Here is a 13565-nt window from a genome sequence, read left to right as displayed (position 1 = left end):
TAATCCATACGAGAGGGTAGGGGTGGGCAGGGATAAGTGCAGGAACTTTGGAGGGGGTAAAGGGGAGGGGAGAGGGGGCAAAGGGGTAGGAACGACGGTTGAATGAGATGGACATCATTAACCTAGGTACATGTATGGCTGCACGAATGGTGTGATGCTACTTCATGCACAACCAGAGAAGTGAAAAATTCTGCTCCATTTGTGTACAATGTATTGAAGAGCTTTCTACTGTCATGTATAACTGATTTGAACTAATAAATAAAAAAATTTAAAAAAGAATGGGTCATTGGACCAAAAGCAATTTAAATGGAGTAGTAGGGGAAAGCATTGAGCTTGGTTGAAAGCATGGGAAATTAAAGGAAGTAAATAAAAGGATGTGTACTTAGTTAACTTTTGAGATGCATGCCTAGGAAAGGGGGTAGGAAACTCAGTAAATTAAAAAATAATTGGTTAAAGATGGATGAGAACAGAGCATATGTGAATACCACCAGGGAAAAGTTAATTGAAAGAAAGATGACCAAAATTAAATAGAGAGCATGAATAAAAATGTAAACTAATCCATGTCACTCCCCTCAGGCATATGTATTCTTCCACCTATTCTACAGAAGCCTCCTTGAAGGACTCTTGTTAGTTTCTGGGATTATCTTAAGATACTCCACCTGTTCTTGGGTACCCCATATAAACTCTTTTAGGGATTCTACCTTTAGAATCTTTGCACCAATTGACTCCCCTTCCAGGAATTTTCTTCCCTCAGTTGACTGGCTGAACCTTTTCTGTCCTCCAGTTCTCAGCTGCTATGTCCTTTTAAAACATCAGCTGCATCCAAAACCATCTTCAACTCTTGTTTGGTTCATTTAGCAAAGTCCCTCCTAAACACCCAGTCTAAATTGGTGAACCATCCTGTTTATCCTTATCCGACTATTCTGTTAGTTCTTAGCATAGCACTTTTTATCTCACACTGTCTTATTCACATGCTTGTTTATAGGTTTATAGTCTATCAACTTTTTATTTCAAAGCAGTGATCACATTTTCCTGGTTTAATGCCATATCCCCAGAATGTGTATAATGCTTAACTTAGAGTAGGCATTCAGTAAAAATGCATTGATAAGTTGAATGTTAAGTTAAATTTATGGAGCAGTCTCTTAGAACATACCTTGAATTAAAAAAGATCATTATGATAAATTTCAATCACATTCAGTCCAAATATGAAGGTAACAGATTAGGAGATTGAGCTGAAATAATCTGTTATTTTGAAAATATTCTAGATGATTTATTTTTAGTGGATAGTCTTCATGATTCCATATCTCTCTTTTTTTGTAACTTTTACTATTCTTTTATTTTGAGGATACTAGGGATTGGACCCAGGGGTATTGTGCTACATCCCGGTCCTTTTTATTTTGAGGCAGATTCTCGCCAAGTTGCTGGCCTTGAGTTTGTGATCCTCCTGCCTCAGCCTCCTGGGTTGCTGGGATTTCAGCTGCACACCACCATATCCATCTTACATTTATTATAATAATCTTAACTCCAACTTTTATCCTTCAGGTATAAACTACCTATTAGCAAGAGGAGGAGACTGTCCAGAAAGTAGCCAATCCAGTATCAAAAATTTACTGGGACAATCCATTTGTTGGAAAAAACATCAAAACTGTACTTATACTCAGCAACCATATTTTGAACTGTGCAATGTCCTAGGCACATGGAATTAAACTGAATAAAATGCAGTGGACTGATCTGATGCCTAGTAACTTAAAGATGAATGGCTGAATAAAGACACAAAAGTTAACCATACTGTACATTGAAAAGGCTATTCTAGAGAGTGAGCAAAAAATAAAAGGAGTCAGTTTGTTTGTAAATTTCTGAGCCCTGAGATCTGACTCATCTGAATTTAGATACGTCGAAATACTTTTCTTCCTCCTAGGGGCAAATCATTTATATGAAGTTCAGTTTCCCTGGTATATAGCACCTTTTCCCAAATCAAGTGCAGGCCTTTCCCACAAAGAAGGGAGAGGGAGAAGGCTATTTTCAAGGCAGTGTTTCTTTCAATGGAGCAATTAAGTTTGGCTGTAACAGAAGGAGGTTGCCATAAGAAAAGAAGCACAGCAAAGACAAGACGGTTTTGCAATGTCAGCTTATTATTTCTGCAGGAGGCTGAAGATTAGAAAATAGCTCTTCCTGAGTTGTAACAGGTCTATAAAATTGAGCAACTCACAAAGCCCCCAAAAGGAATACTGAAAATATAATACAAAAAAAATAGCAATAGAAATTGTGTTGAACTGAATATGACCTTTGAAAGAGAGGGAAGGTTTTGCATATCTAAGAATATCTCATCACAACCCTCTTTGAAAGATTAAAATGATTTCAATATTTTCCCATTTATTTAATGCAAACAGGTATGGATTTCTCTGACAAAACATCACATTTTGTACTTAGGTACTACTATGCAGAGACAAAACATCAAGTTTATATTGGTTGTTTAAAGTCATTCTTAAAGCCCAAATAAAATCAGACTATTAAGATTGGAAATGTTTTCATGCCAGAAAATCTTTATTTCCAAATATTTCTGTGGGCTTATAATCTCTCTCCTAGGATCAGAAAAGAATATTATATATATGTTACTTTCAAACATTAATGAGGAAACGAATCTTTTAACCTCTTAAAATTGTGGTGTCTATTTAGATGTCATTTATCAGCTCTTCAATAAAAAGAATGAGATAAAAGCAGAGGATTTCTGAGTCTAGAACTTTCTGGATGGAAAATAAGTATTTCTGAGTATGATTCTACTTCCCATCTGGTCAATACAACAGAATACAATTCCTTTACCTACTGTATAAAACTTAGTATACAAAGTATTAATTTATAAAACATTGTAAAACATTGAAAAGTAAATACCTTAAAAATAATGAATGAAAATTGTATAAGTACAAATTCACCAATATTAAACTAGTGGAAAATATTTCTATTTCTTTCAAAGAAACCTTAAGAGCCACTAATATAATGTTAATTTTTTATCCATATATTTTCATCATAAACAAGTAACACTGATATACTAAAATATAATGTAGTACACCTTTGTATTTTGTAACACTCCAATATATTAATGAAGTCCATTTTGATAAGGTCTTAAACTAATTAAACTTGAGCTTTCTATTTCATTTGTCTTTGAGAAAGCAATAAGCAATACCATGCAAAATATATTACTCAAAAACATTTTATACTTGAAACAAACTGCTGTTTTCTAGAAATTTCCAAAAGGAAAAGGAAGAAAATTTAAATTTTGCTTTGTCTGTTTTTGTTTTGTCTGATATCAGTTTCTTTCTTATATATCATGCTACAAAGAACTTAACTCCTTTCTGCACTTTCACATTGGGCAGAAGTGAGTCATTTATAGATGGCTCTGGAGTCCATCCACTTTGCTGCATTTTGAAGGGGAAAAAAAAATTGTTAAACACTTCACTGTTTGAGTATATGACTGACCAGCTATAACATGTTTTATAATTTTGAACCCCCCAAATGTGGTACGCTTTTAAGTTACTGCTTAAATTGCCTCAGGTTTTAGATTTTAAGGCCATATTATTAATTTCCCCCCATTTATGTTCTCAACATATTTTATATTTAATCTTTTATGAAGAATAATTTGTCTTTATCTTGAGCTGTGTTTGTGCTAGGCCATAAAATCAGGTGGTGACCCAGTGGAATCAATGGGGACATTAAAACGTCTACAGAGACTGGTGAGGACCAAGAAAAGCAGGGCGCAGAGTGTGGATGAGGTGAAACCCACATTAATAAATCTCCGTAAGTAAAAGCTCAATGAGCTGCTAAAAGTTCTTTGAGGGAAAACTGGTGAAGCATATATTAATGAAGTTCATTTTGATAAGGTCTTAAAATAATCGTTAAACTTTGAGCTTTCTATTTCATTGCTAAGTTATTTTAAAACGGGTATCCTAATCCTATTCCTAAATTTCACCCCATACCTATGCTGCATCCCAGAGGGAAAATAAGGGTCAGTAATGTCTACCCTTCCCATTCCTCCACCAAAGTGAACAATATTGAAAATTTTTGATGTGAGTATAGCAAATTGGAATGTCATTTGCAACTTTGAATTTATTTATTTACAGAAATGGCCTATGAATTATAATTATTTTGTATCTGTCACACATTTCCTTTTAAAGGGATTCAATGACTTAGAGCCATTTACTTTGGGTGAGACATGTTTTTGTTATCTGAAATTGTTTTGTATAGTACAGTAGTCCCTCCTTACCCACAGTTTCACCTTCCACAGTTTCAGTTAGCCTCAGTCAGTGGTTTACTTAACTTTTTGGTCTCTGTGACCAAAATACCCAATAAGAGCAAAGTAAAGGAGGAAAAATTTGTTTCAGGCTTACAGTTTCAGAGTCTTGGTTTGTACACAATTGGCTCTTGCTCTGGACCTAAGATAAGGCAGCACATAATGGGGTAGAGTCCCTGCAGAAGAAATATGCTCCCCTCATGGCAGGGTTGAGAGTAAAACGAGGGGAGATGGAGCCACAGGGAAGATACACCCTTCCAGGACACTCACCCACTGACCCACTTCTTCCGTTCACATCCCACCTGCCTATGTAATTACTACAAAGTTTATCCAAACTGGGATAGACTGATGAGCTTACAGCACTCATAATCTGATTGTTTTACTTCCGAGTATTCCTGCATTAATGGTAGCTTTTTTGGGGAGACAACTCATATTCAAACCATATAGTCAACTATGGTCCAAAAGTATGAATGGAAAATTCCAGAAGTAAACAATTCAAAAGTTTTAAATTCTGAGCCATTGTAGTATTCTGATGAAATATGATGTCATACTGTTCCATCTAGGGAGGGACATGAATCATCCCTTTGTCCAGAATATCCAAACTTTATAGGGTAGCTGTCCTATGCAGTTGGGAGAGAGAGAGAGAGGGAGGGAGGAAGGGAGGGAGGGGGAGAGAGAGAGAGAAAGAGAGAGAGAGAGAGAGAGAGAGAGAGAGAAGCATTCATGTAACTGTTAATAGAGTATACCATTATGTTTTTTTTCTTTTATTATTATTATGCATTATTTATAAATTAAACTTTAGCATAAGTAAGTACTTACAGACAAAAACACAGTGTAGATACTGTTCAGTACTCTTCACAATTTCAGACATCCATGAGAAGTCTTGGAACATATCCCATGGATAAGGGAGGACTAGAAATTTTTATACTAGAAATTTCACCCATTGCCATATTAAGTAAATATATATCTCACTAATCAACTTTGTAGTACTAAAGATTTGCTGTTTCTTCATGTTCTCAGTCTTTTCCTTGCTTTTCCAAAATATTTCACTATGCGATGCACTACGTGCATAAATTTCTTTGCAGATTGATATGAGAAGAGTACATTTTTAGAATGAACATAGGATTTCAGCCTCTATTCTTTGAGATATCATTTATTTACATAAAGTGAAGAAATTGATTTGCTTCTTGAAGATACTCTCTTATACATGTTACTTAAAAAAATTAAAAATATTTAATAAAATGATTGCATCACTTATGCTTGTAAGATGTGGGGAAATGTTTTAATTTATAATTTTTCTTAAGTGTTCTCAGTATGCTTTTTGCATATGACTTCCTTTCATTTTAGTACAATTGATGTTAATCAATAGATATGGTTTCAGATGTTAGAGGTAAATCTGAGTTTTATAAAACAATTTCATTCAGCAAATTACTTTTTAAAGAAATAATTTTATAAATTCTTTTTGGGAAGTTGGATGACTCCCTGGTTCATACTGTGTTGTTCATTCATTTGTAATCTACAAAGATAAGTAGAGTATTCATAATTCATAATTTCTACAAGTAAATAACCATTAGCCTTAATGTTTAACTCATGTGTCTTTGTCGTTCAGAAAATGAAGATGACACATTGATTTCCTGTATGAAACTAAGCAGATCTCAAGAAAAGAAAGCTAATAATTTTAGCACAAGGAGGAGGGGAGAAATGGAAATTAGACCAGAGTCTCATCCTATATCTGTGGATCCATCCAGCACTTCAAATGAATGCGACTTGGAAGACATATTATCTTATCACGAAGGCGAAGTTCAGAAGTGGAACATCTGGAAGTCTTTTCCAGAAAATCTGTTCTGGACTGGCATTGACTTCCAAATTGTCCAAGTTGGATCCTGGGACAACTGCTCCTCTTGCACTCACCACTCACGTCTCAAATCTTCTCACACAGATATAGATCTCTTACATTCATGGGTGAGTTTGTAAACTACAGAAATATGTCATCTTAATCTGTGTATTTATACCACCAGGAAATAAGCAGATAAAAAAAAATGTGTCAATCGGTCACATTTTTTAGTTTCAGGAAAATTACCAGAGTTACAGCTGTCTTTCCAAAAAGCAGTTCAGCTCTTATGGTTTTTGTCCCTGTTAATATTGTATATGTTCCTTTGTGTACAAATACACTACTGCATAGTATTTTCCAGAGATTTTATTTTAATTGAAGGGAGACTTTAGCTGCTGATTTGGATTAAGAAAATGTGATTGAATTGCCTAAATTATTGCTAGTAAAATGAAGTTGCACTGACAGCTAACAAATAATTTTAATGAGCATTTTTTGGGGCCTGGTATTCTCCTAAGCACTTCCCATGTATTGACTCATTTAAATATCACGACAACCATGTAACATAAGGATTGTTATTCTAACATTATTTCCTCCCTGTTTCATAGGTAACAAAACTAAGGTACCAATATGTTAGTAACTGGTACAAATTTAAGCAACTAACAAGAGGTAGAGCCAATATCTGGAACATACATAGTCTTATGCTAGAAATTCTGCTTCTAGTTAATATATTATAGAGTTTTCCATGTACCAAGCTAGACTCTAAGACTGTAGGGTATAGGAGAAAGTACAGATTCTGTAGTTAGACAAATTTGTTTTGGATTCGAGCCCTGCTACTTTTTTAGCTTACGCAAATTACTTAAACCATTGAATCTTAATTTTCTTAGCTGTGAAATGAAAATAGTAATATTAAACTCATGAAATACCCGAGAAGCCAAAAATTGAATATCATAAATCCTCTAGGATGTAAGGGTGTCTTTTTAAAAAATTTGATTTCATGCTCCTTAAGGCATAATTTCCCTACATTTATTGGTTGTTTGTGTTTGCAGTGAAGGAATGGAATAGCTTTGTGTGTCCAGGAAGCCTCTACACCATTTTCCTCTAAGGATCAATCTCTCATTAGACACGGTTATATTTTTATGATGCATTAGAAGTCTCTGAAGAAGCTTATTCTTTCAGAGTCCTTTTTACCTTTCAAAGGTTTGTGTTTTGTCTTTGAAGACTAGGACTAGGGTGACCTGAGACTGGACTTCCATGTTAAATGTTACAGGTGTCTGCTAACAGACTTCAATCAGTGACATTGTTCAACATTAATCATTTTTGAGGCTGCTTTTCCAGCTTCTTTAGTCTTTCCTCTTCTGGGACAGCTGGACATGGCAGGCTTCTCTTCAGCATCTTCTCACAGAGTAGCTGGCAATATAATTAATTAGGATGTGTTTCTGAAGACTGTCTGGCAGCTTCAGAAGCAGAATCAAGGATGCTGTCTTCTTGACAAATAGCAAAGCTGGTACAGAAGAATCAAAACAGAATAAAATCCTTCAAGAATAAAATCTGGACACCTTAACTTGGATTTCTAGATTACAGCTGTCTGGTCTCCATCTACATTTTCAGTCTTATCTTCCTGCTGCTCTTGCCTGATAGGTTTCATATGCTGGACTGCCAAAGTGAATGATCTGATATTCCTAAAAGCTGTCTCCTGCTTCCTTGCCTCTGTATCTTTCTGTCTGTGTGACAACCTCTTCCTGGTGTATTATTCTTGCTTGAGAGCAATTCCTCCACCCCTTAAGTTCACATCAAATATTTTGTCCTTCAGAAAGCCTTCCTGGGCCATGCCAGACAGAAGTCATCTCTCTTTCCTTTGAACTTCTAGATCATGTAAGCACATTATTCTTTCATTATGCACATATCAACCATATATTGTCATCTACTATGTGCCAAGTCACAGTATTAGATACTAGGGATAGAAAACAAAAAAGTCTATTCACTACTTCTGTCTTGACAGAGTTTCCATACTCTACCATGTGCTAGAATTAATTAGGCATTTATTCATTTCCTAAGAGTAATTTATCTTTGTATCCTCCAAGGTCCTAAGAATATAAAGAAATAAATATCTGAGTAGCATTTGCTGCCTAGATGAATGAAGTTCTAAAAACCAGTGGACTTGGTTTTCATAAATCTAGAAAAACATTTTTTTCTCATTGTCTTGTTTTTTTTTTTTTTTAGCCAAAGCTTTACTCATTCTGATTAACTCAATTACCTATCAAGTTAGTTATTGTGAGTATGAATGCTTGTGAATCTGTGGGTGTCCATTTAGGTAAACACAATAGTTATAGTTTTTGAAAAAAATTTAGGTAGTTTTGCCTACTTTAAGTGCATAACTAAATGACTAAATGAGTTTTATCTGTAGAAGGTCAAGCCTATCCACCAAAGGCTCAGAATTTCAAATAGGAATGTTCAGCTTTTGTGACAGGAAAGCCTCAGTGGATTTGGCGAGAAGGTTCAAGAACATGTTGGAGTTAAATTGGTTTGGTAAACTTAATGAGACCACTTACACCCAGGGATTTGAGACACTAGAGTGAAAGAAGTTGAATGAGTGCAAATTATTATTTTATATTCTATACATATATTCTATAATAATAACAAGTGAAAAATATCCAGTTTCATTTTAGCAGAGCTGGTATTTTTTCTGTAGTAATTGCAGAGTTATTATTTGGGTTATTTAACTTTCACTCTATAGAAGAAATAGAAGGCAGACAGTGTAGAGGGAAAAGATGTGCTTCTGAAATGAGTATTACTATTAATGACAGGTAGTCAGAGGTGACATTTTTGTGATTTTAAAGGGTAAAAGTGTGACTAGATTTTTTAAAAAGTGTGCCAATATGCAGATATGGTGGAGCTGGGCCTACACTCCACATTTCATAGGCAATGAATCTAATCCACAAAGACATTTGTTTCTCCTTGACTTCAGAAATTTAAGGAATAGTAGATTTCAGTACCTCTGATCCCATTATCAAATCAGAGTTTTGAAGTGGCCTGAAATTGACTTGTCTTCCAGAAAGTCCTTATTTACCCAGGCATGACTCTGCTAAACCCACTACAGTTGGAACTCTGATTTTGATGGATTCATCCCAGCTCTGTCATGACCTGCGGGTGAGTTTGGGCAAACCCCTTATCCTCATTAACCCACTAGTTCCAATTCTACAGAGTGATTTCAGTCCCCATTCACTACCTTTCCTCTGAGTGACGTATTTCATATGAAAAACACCCATTTCTAAAATCAAGGTTGGGAAGATTAAATGAAGTAGTGTCAGGACCCAACAACATTTATCCCTAAATCAAATAATCCAGAAACCTGTGCTAAGATGTAACATTTTATTCAGTTAAGTTTCCATAAACAAATTGAATCAGACAGGGAAATGTATTGTTCATGAAGGGCTCTTCATAGAAGTCAACAGAAAAATGAGACTCACACAGATGTTTAATGTGCAGTTTAGTGGTTTGTAAGGTCTGAGGGATCAGGGAGTGGGGGAAATATGTGATTGTGGAATTGATGTGAAACAAGAGAGGTAAAAGATCAAATTTTATGAGACTGTACTCCACAAGAGAAGCCTGAAAGGAAAAACTAAAGAAGTAGTTCTTTTCTAATGTCTGAGATGAGTGGTTTTGAGGGGGGATTTCAGAAGCATCTTAAAGAAAGTAGTAGTGAAGGTAACCAAAAATAATATTTGAAGCCAAGTGTTTAGAATCCATTTACAAGAGTGATTGAAGGATTCTTAGGATGCTCTGCATATTAAAAGCCTGAAACAACTTTACAAAAAGAGAAAAAAAAGGAAAATGAACCGCTGGCCTGGTGGGGAGCAAAGGTAAGTAAGACAAGTGTGTGTTGAGGAAGATGAGATCTTCCTTTAGTATAATATTATAATAGCAACATATTTTTCAATACCTGGGAGAAATTTTCAGGTTCAAGAGAAATAACATTATTTTTATAGTATTAAGAAACAGAAGCAAACTGGATATGAAAAGGGAAGCAAATATCCACTCAGCTCTTTAAATTAATTCTCAAATATTTTGAAATCTGTTTTATAAAAATGGCGATATGTTTACAATGTGACACTAACGAAAGCTCTTTCAGAAAGAGGCAAAGTCAAGGTTCTGAAAGAACAAAATATAGACTTAAGTAAAGAAGAATTCAAATAAAGTATTGATAGAAAATGATAATAGTGAGAGAGACAGAGCCATATAGCAAAAATCAAAGAAAAATGAGGAATTTATATACAGCAATTTCGAGGTAAGAAAAGAAACAAGGTTCCACTTAAGGGTGTCTAAGAAGAGGATGATGGAGCCTTGTTGGACTGTCAGATGAACTCATCAAAATGGTGTCAAAGGGAAAGTATGGCAAATGGAAAAAAAGTTACACAACTATTTCATTGGGAGGAACAGGATTCATGCCAATGCTAACCAAGAAATAAAGTAACAAAAGATTTTACAATTAATCTTTTAGTTTAAATGAAAGGCAGTGGCTACCAATTATTGACATGGGGAGGTGCTCTTGGGATGCATAGCCCACTGCTAAGCAGTGTAAAATTTAAACACTGCCCAAGCAAACCAGTGGTGTGTGAAAAAGAGGCAATAAAATCAGGATAATCTGTCCCTGCATCTCTGCTACTTTCTCTCTCTGTCCTGTCCCTTTGGTAATCTATCCCAGTATCCATGACTCTCATCTTTCCCTTCAGTCAACATGACCCATTGTTACCAGATGAGTTTTTTCTAATCTAACTGAATAATGCTGCCTAATATCCATGTGATAATGTCACTGCTGCCCTTACAAACCTTTGAGTGTCTCCCCAAGACTTACATGATCAAATACAAACCTGTTCACCTAATCTTCTAACACATCCCTAAGTGTCTTTCACATACTGTTTGCTACAGACAAACTGAGTACCATCCTTTCACTGAAATGATATTATTTCCCATCTTCGTATTTAAACTTTACTTGTTTACATTGGAGTAATGGTGAGAGATGGAAGGAAATGATGTTTCAGCAGATAAATTTGTACAACTTGTGAAAAGGAAGTTACAGTGAATGATAATCTGGGCTGGGCCTTTTGAAAGTAAAGATAGGAAAATGTGATACAAAAGTTCCAAAAGATCTCTGCACCTACCATACTCAGTGCCAAAATTAATTAATTGGAACTGAGATTCCAAAAATAATTTTGAGTCTTAGATAAACAAGAACAAATTATTAATCATGAATAACTTATGTGACAAATCTTAATATAGTCAGTATAATGTTTGATGTAAGAGCTAGCATTTACAAATCAAAATTTGAAAAATAAAGAGATTCTCCAATAACTTTCTCATTTATTCTTCCATTTATTCACTCATTTAAAAGATTTATGCCAAGTATCTCCTGAATCTTTGAACTTGGGACTTAGGAGTATATATGCTTATATTGAGGTGGGGCATGTGGATAATCTACTATTCCTCTTGTATAATGGTAGTTGTTGTGCTCCTTTTAAAAGAAATAGGTATTTAAAAAAGAACAAATTAATCACAATCCTTGGTGCAAAAATTCACTGGGATGCCAAATGCATTATTTATATATCAAATAAACCTGAAAAAAAATCTGGCCAGACCTGCAAACATCTTTTACATTGAGAAAGGAGCTTATAGAAGAAACACTTAAATATGATGATATTGTAATAGTATAAGTTGTCAGGTTTATGGAAATTCTTTAGTTTGAGTTTGAAGAAAGTAAATTATAAATGTGTATAAAATGCTTAAATGTCCTTTCTAATAAAATCTTTAGTAATAAAAATAAAGATAAAATGTAATTATAAATGTCAAGTACTATTCTAGAATTCCTGAATAAATAGAGATATTATTAAATTAGATTTTGGAGGCATAGTAATATAGCATTCAAACCAATCTAATTATTTGTGTTGATGTTTGGTATTTACCAACTACACAAATTTTATGTATTGGTGAGAAAAATTGACCTGCGAAGTAGTTCTAAGACTGTTATAGAAATCAAGGATATCTCTCCCCTATGTATTATCATTTTTCTCTTTTTATATTTTTCACCATGGACTTGTTTTACTCAAGGGGCATTCAAATCAAGGAGAAAGCTGAATTGGTACTACCATAATAAAACATTTCTGAAGTTGCCATACATTGTTTATCACTCAAATTATTCCTCATGATAATGAAATATTACCCATGATATTTAATTATAAGTACATTTTGGCTTCCACAAGAAAGTTGAAATTTGTTTTGCTGTGTTCTCAACTGAAAAAAGGAGGACAAGGAGAGTCATTCTGAATGGTGCCCACTTATGCTCACTGGCCATGGGAGACTGAAAGCTCCTTCTTGCTCAGAGCTAAACTTTCTTGCATGTTCAACAAAATAAAGCAAATCAAATCAGCCAAGCTGGACATCAACTTTTGGCAGGAGAGAGGCCTGAATGTTAGAACATTTCCTTTAATGAGCCTTGGCAAACATTTCAAATGGTGTTACCTTTTCTTTTGCAGCAGAGAAGTAAGTTTATAATTCAAATATTTCTATGTAAGGAGAAGACAAAGGCTGTGGCATGGTATGTTGGAAGCTGTTATAAGTCAAAGAAACACAAGTCAGAGCCAGGAGAGTCAGCTGTGAGCTCAACCCTGTCACTTTGTAGGATCTCCTTGGGTCAGGTTGCTTACTCTCCATCACTTCTGCCTCACTTTTCAAATGGGTGAGGGCTATCAATGATTCGTAAAGTTCTTTTTATCTTCAAGAATTTAAAATATGAGGGCACATTGAAGAAGATAAATTCTATGTGTTAAAAATATTAGTGCATTAAGGTTTCTTTCTGCTTGTTCAGAGCAGTTCTTTTCTTACTCTTCAGATGTCCCTGTGTTGACCTTATTTCTAGGTTTGTTTATTTTTTTCTTTCATAAGCTATTTAGTTTAAGGGTTCTTTCTTTCTTTCTTTTTTTTTTTTTTTTTTTTTTTTTTTGGTGGTGGTACTGGGGATTAAACCNAGGGTTTTTTTTTTTTTTTTTTTTTTTTTTTTTTTTTTTTTTTTGCCCCCTACACATTCTGTGTCCAGGCTACTTCCTTTCTTCTTTATGTTCCTGGACTCATCACAAGATGAAATTAGGCAATGTTAGAGACAAGACTAGCAACTATGCATATGAGTTTACTTCATTTGGGTTATGGCCAGGACATCATGGCCATGAAAATCTCTTTATGTACCAAATGTCTACATTTTCATTCATAGGAACTAAGAAAACCCCTGAAGTAAAAAGAGAGCTACTTTAAAAAATCCTTTAAAATGAGATTTCAGAAGACTGAATTTTCCTTTGAAGAATGAACTGGTGACATTGTAAGTATGGTTATAGAAGGGGACAGAAAAGAAGGACTATTCAGGGTAAGAAGTCCTGGCTGAAGTGAGAAATCCTCTTCCACCAC

The 13565-nt window shown here is 34.7% G+C and overlaps 1 protein-coding gene across 1 annotated transcript in view; it reads left to right on the top strand.

Annotated features, from left to right (window-relative positions):
- Nucleotides 1-13565, top strand: part of Samsn1 (SAM domain, SH3 domain and nuclear localization signals 1) — a 144611-nt gene that overhangs the window by 48283 nt on the left and 82763 nt on the right. The window contains exons 7-8 of the mRNA XM_015478650.2: nucleotides 3666-3792; nucleotides 5895-6247. Coding sequence (XP_015334136.2) covers nucleotides 3666-3792; nucleotides 5895-6247 — 480 coding nt within the window. The remainder of the gene's footprint in view (nucleotides 1-3665; nucleotides 3793-5894; nucleotides 6248-13565) is intronic.

This window comes from Marmota marmota, unplaced genomic scaffold (genome assembly GCF_001458135.2).
Source record: "Marmota marmota marmota unplaced genomic scaffold, marMar, whole genome shotgun sequence".
Classification (NCBI taxonomy): domain Eukaryota; kingdom Metazoa; phylum Chordata; class Mammalia; order Rodentia; family Sciuridae; genus Marmota; species Marmota marmota.
Note: the sequence above shows the minus strand (reverse complement) of the source record. Positions and strands in the feature narration are given on the sequence as shown.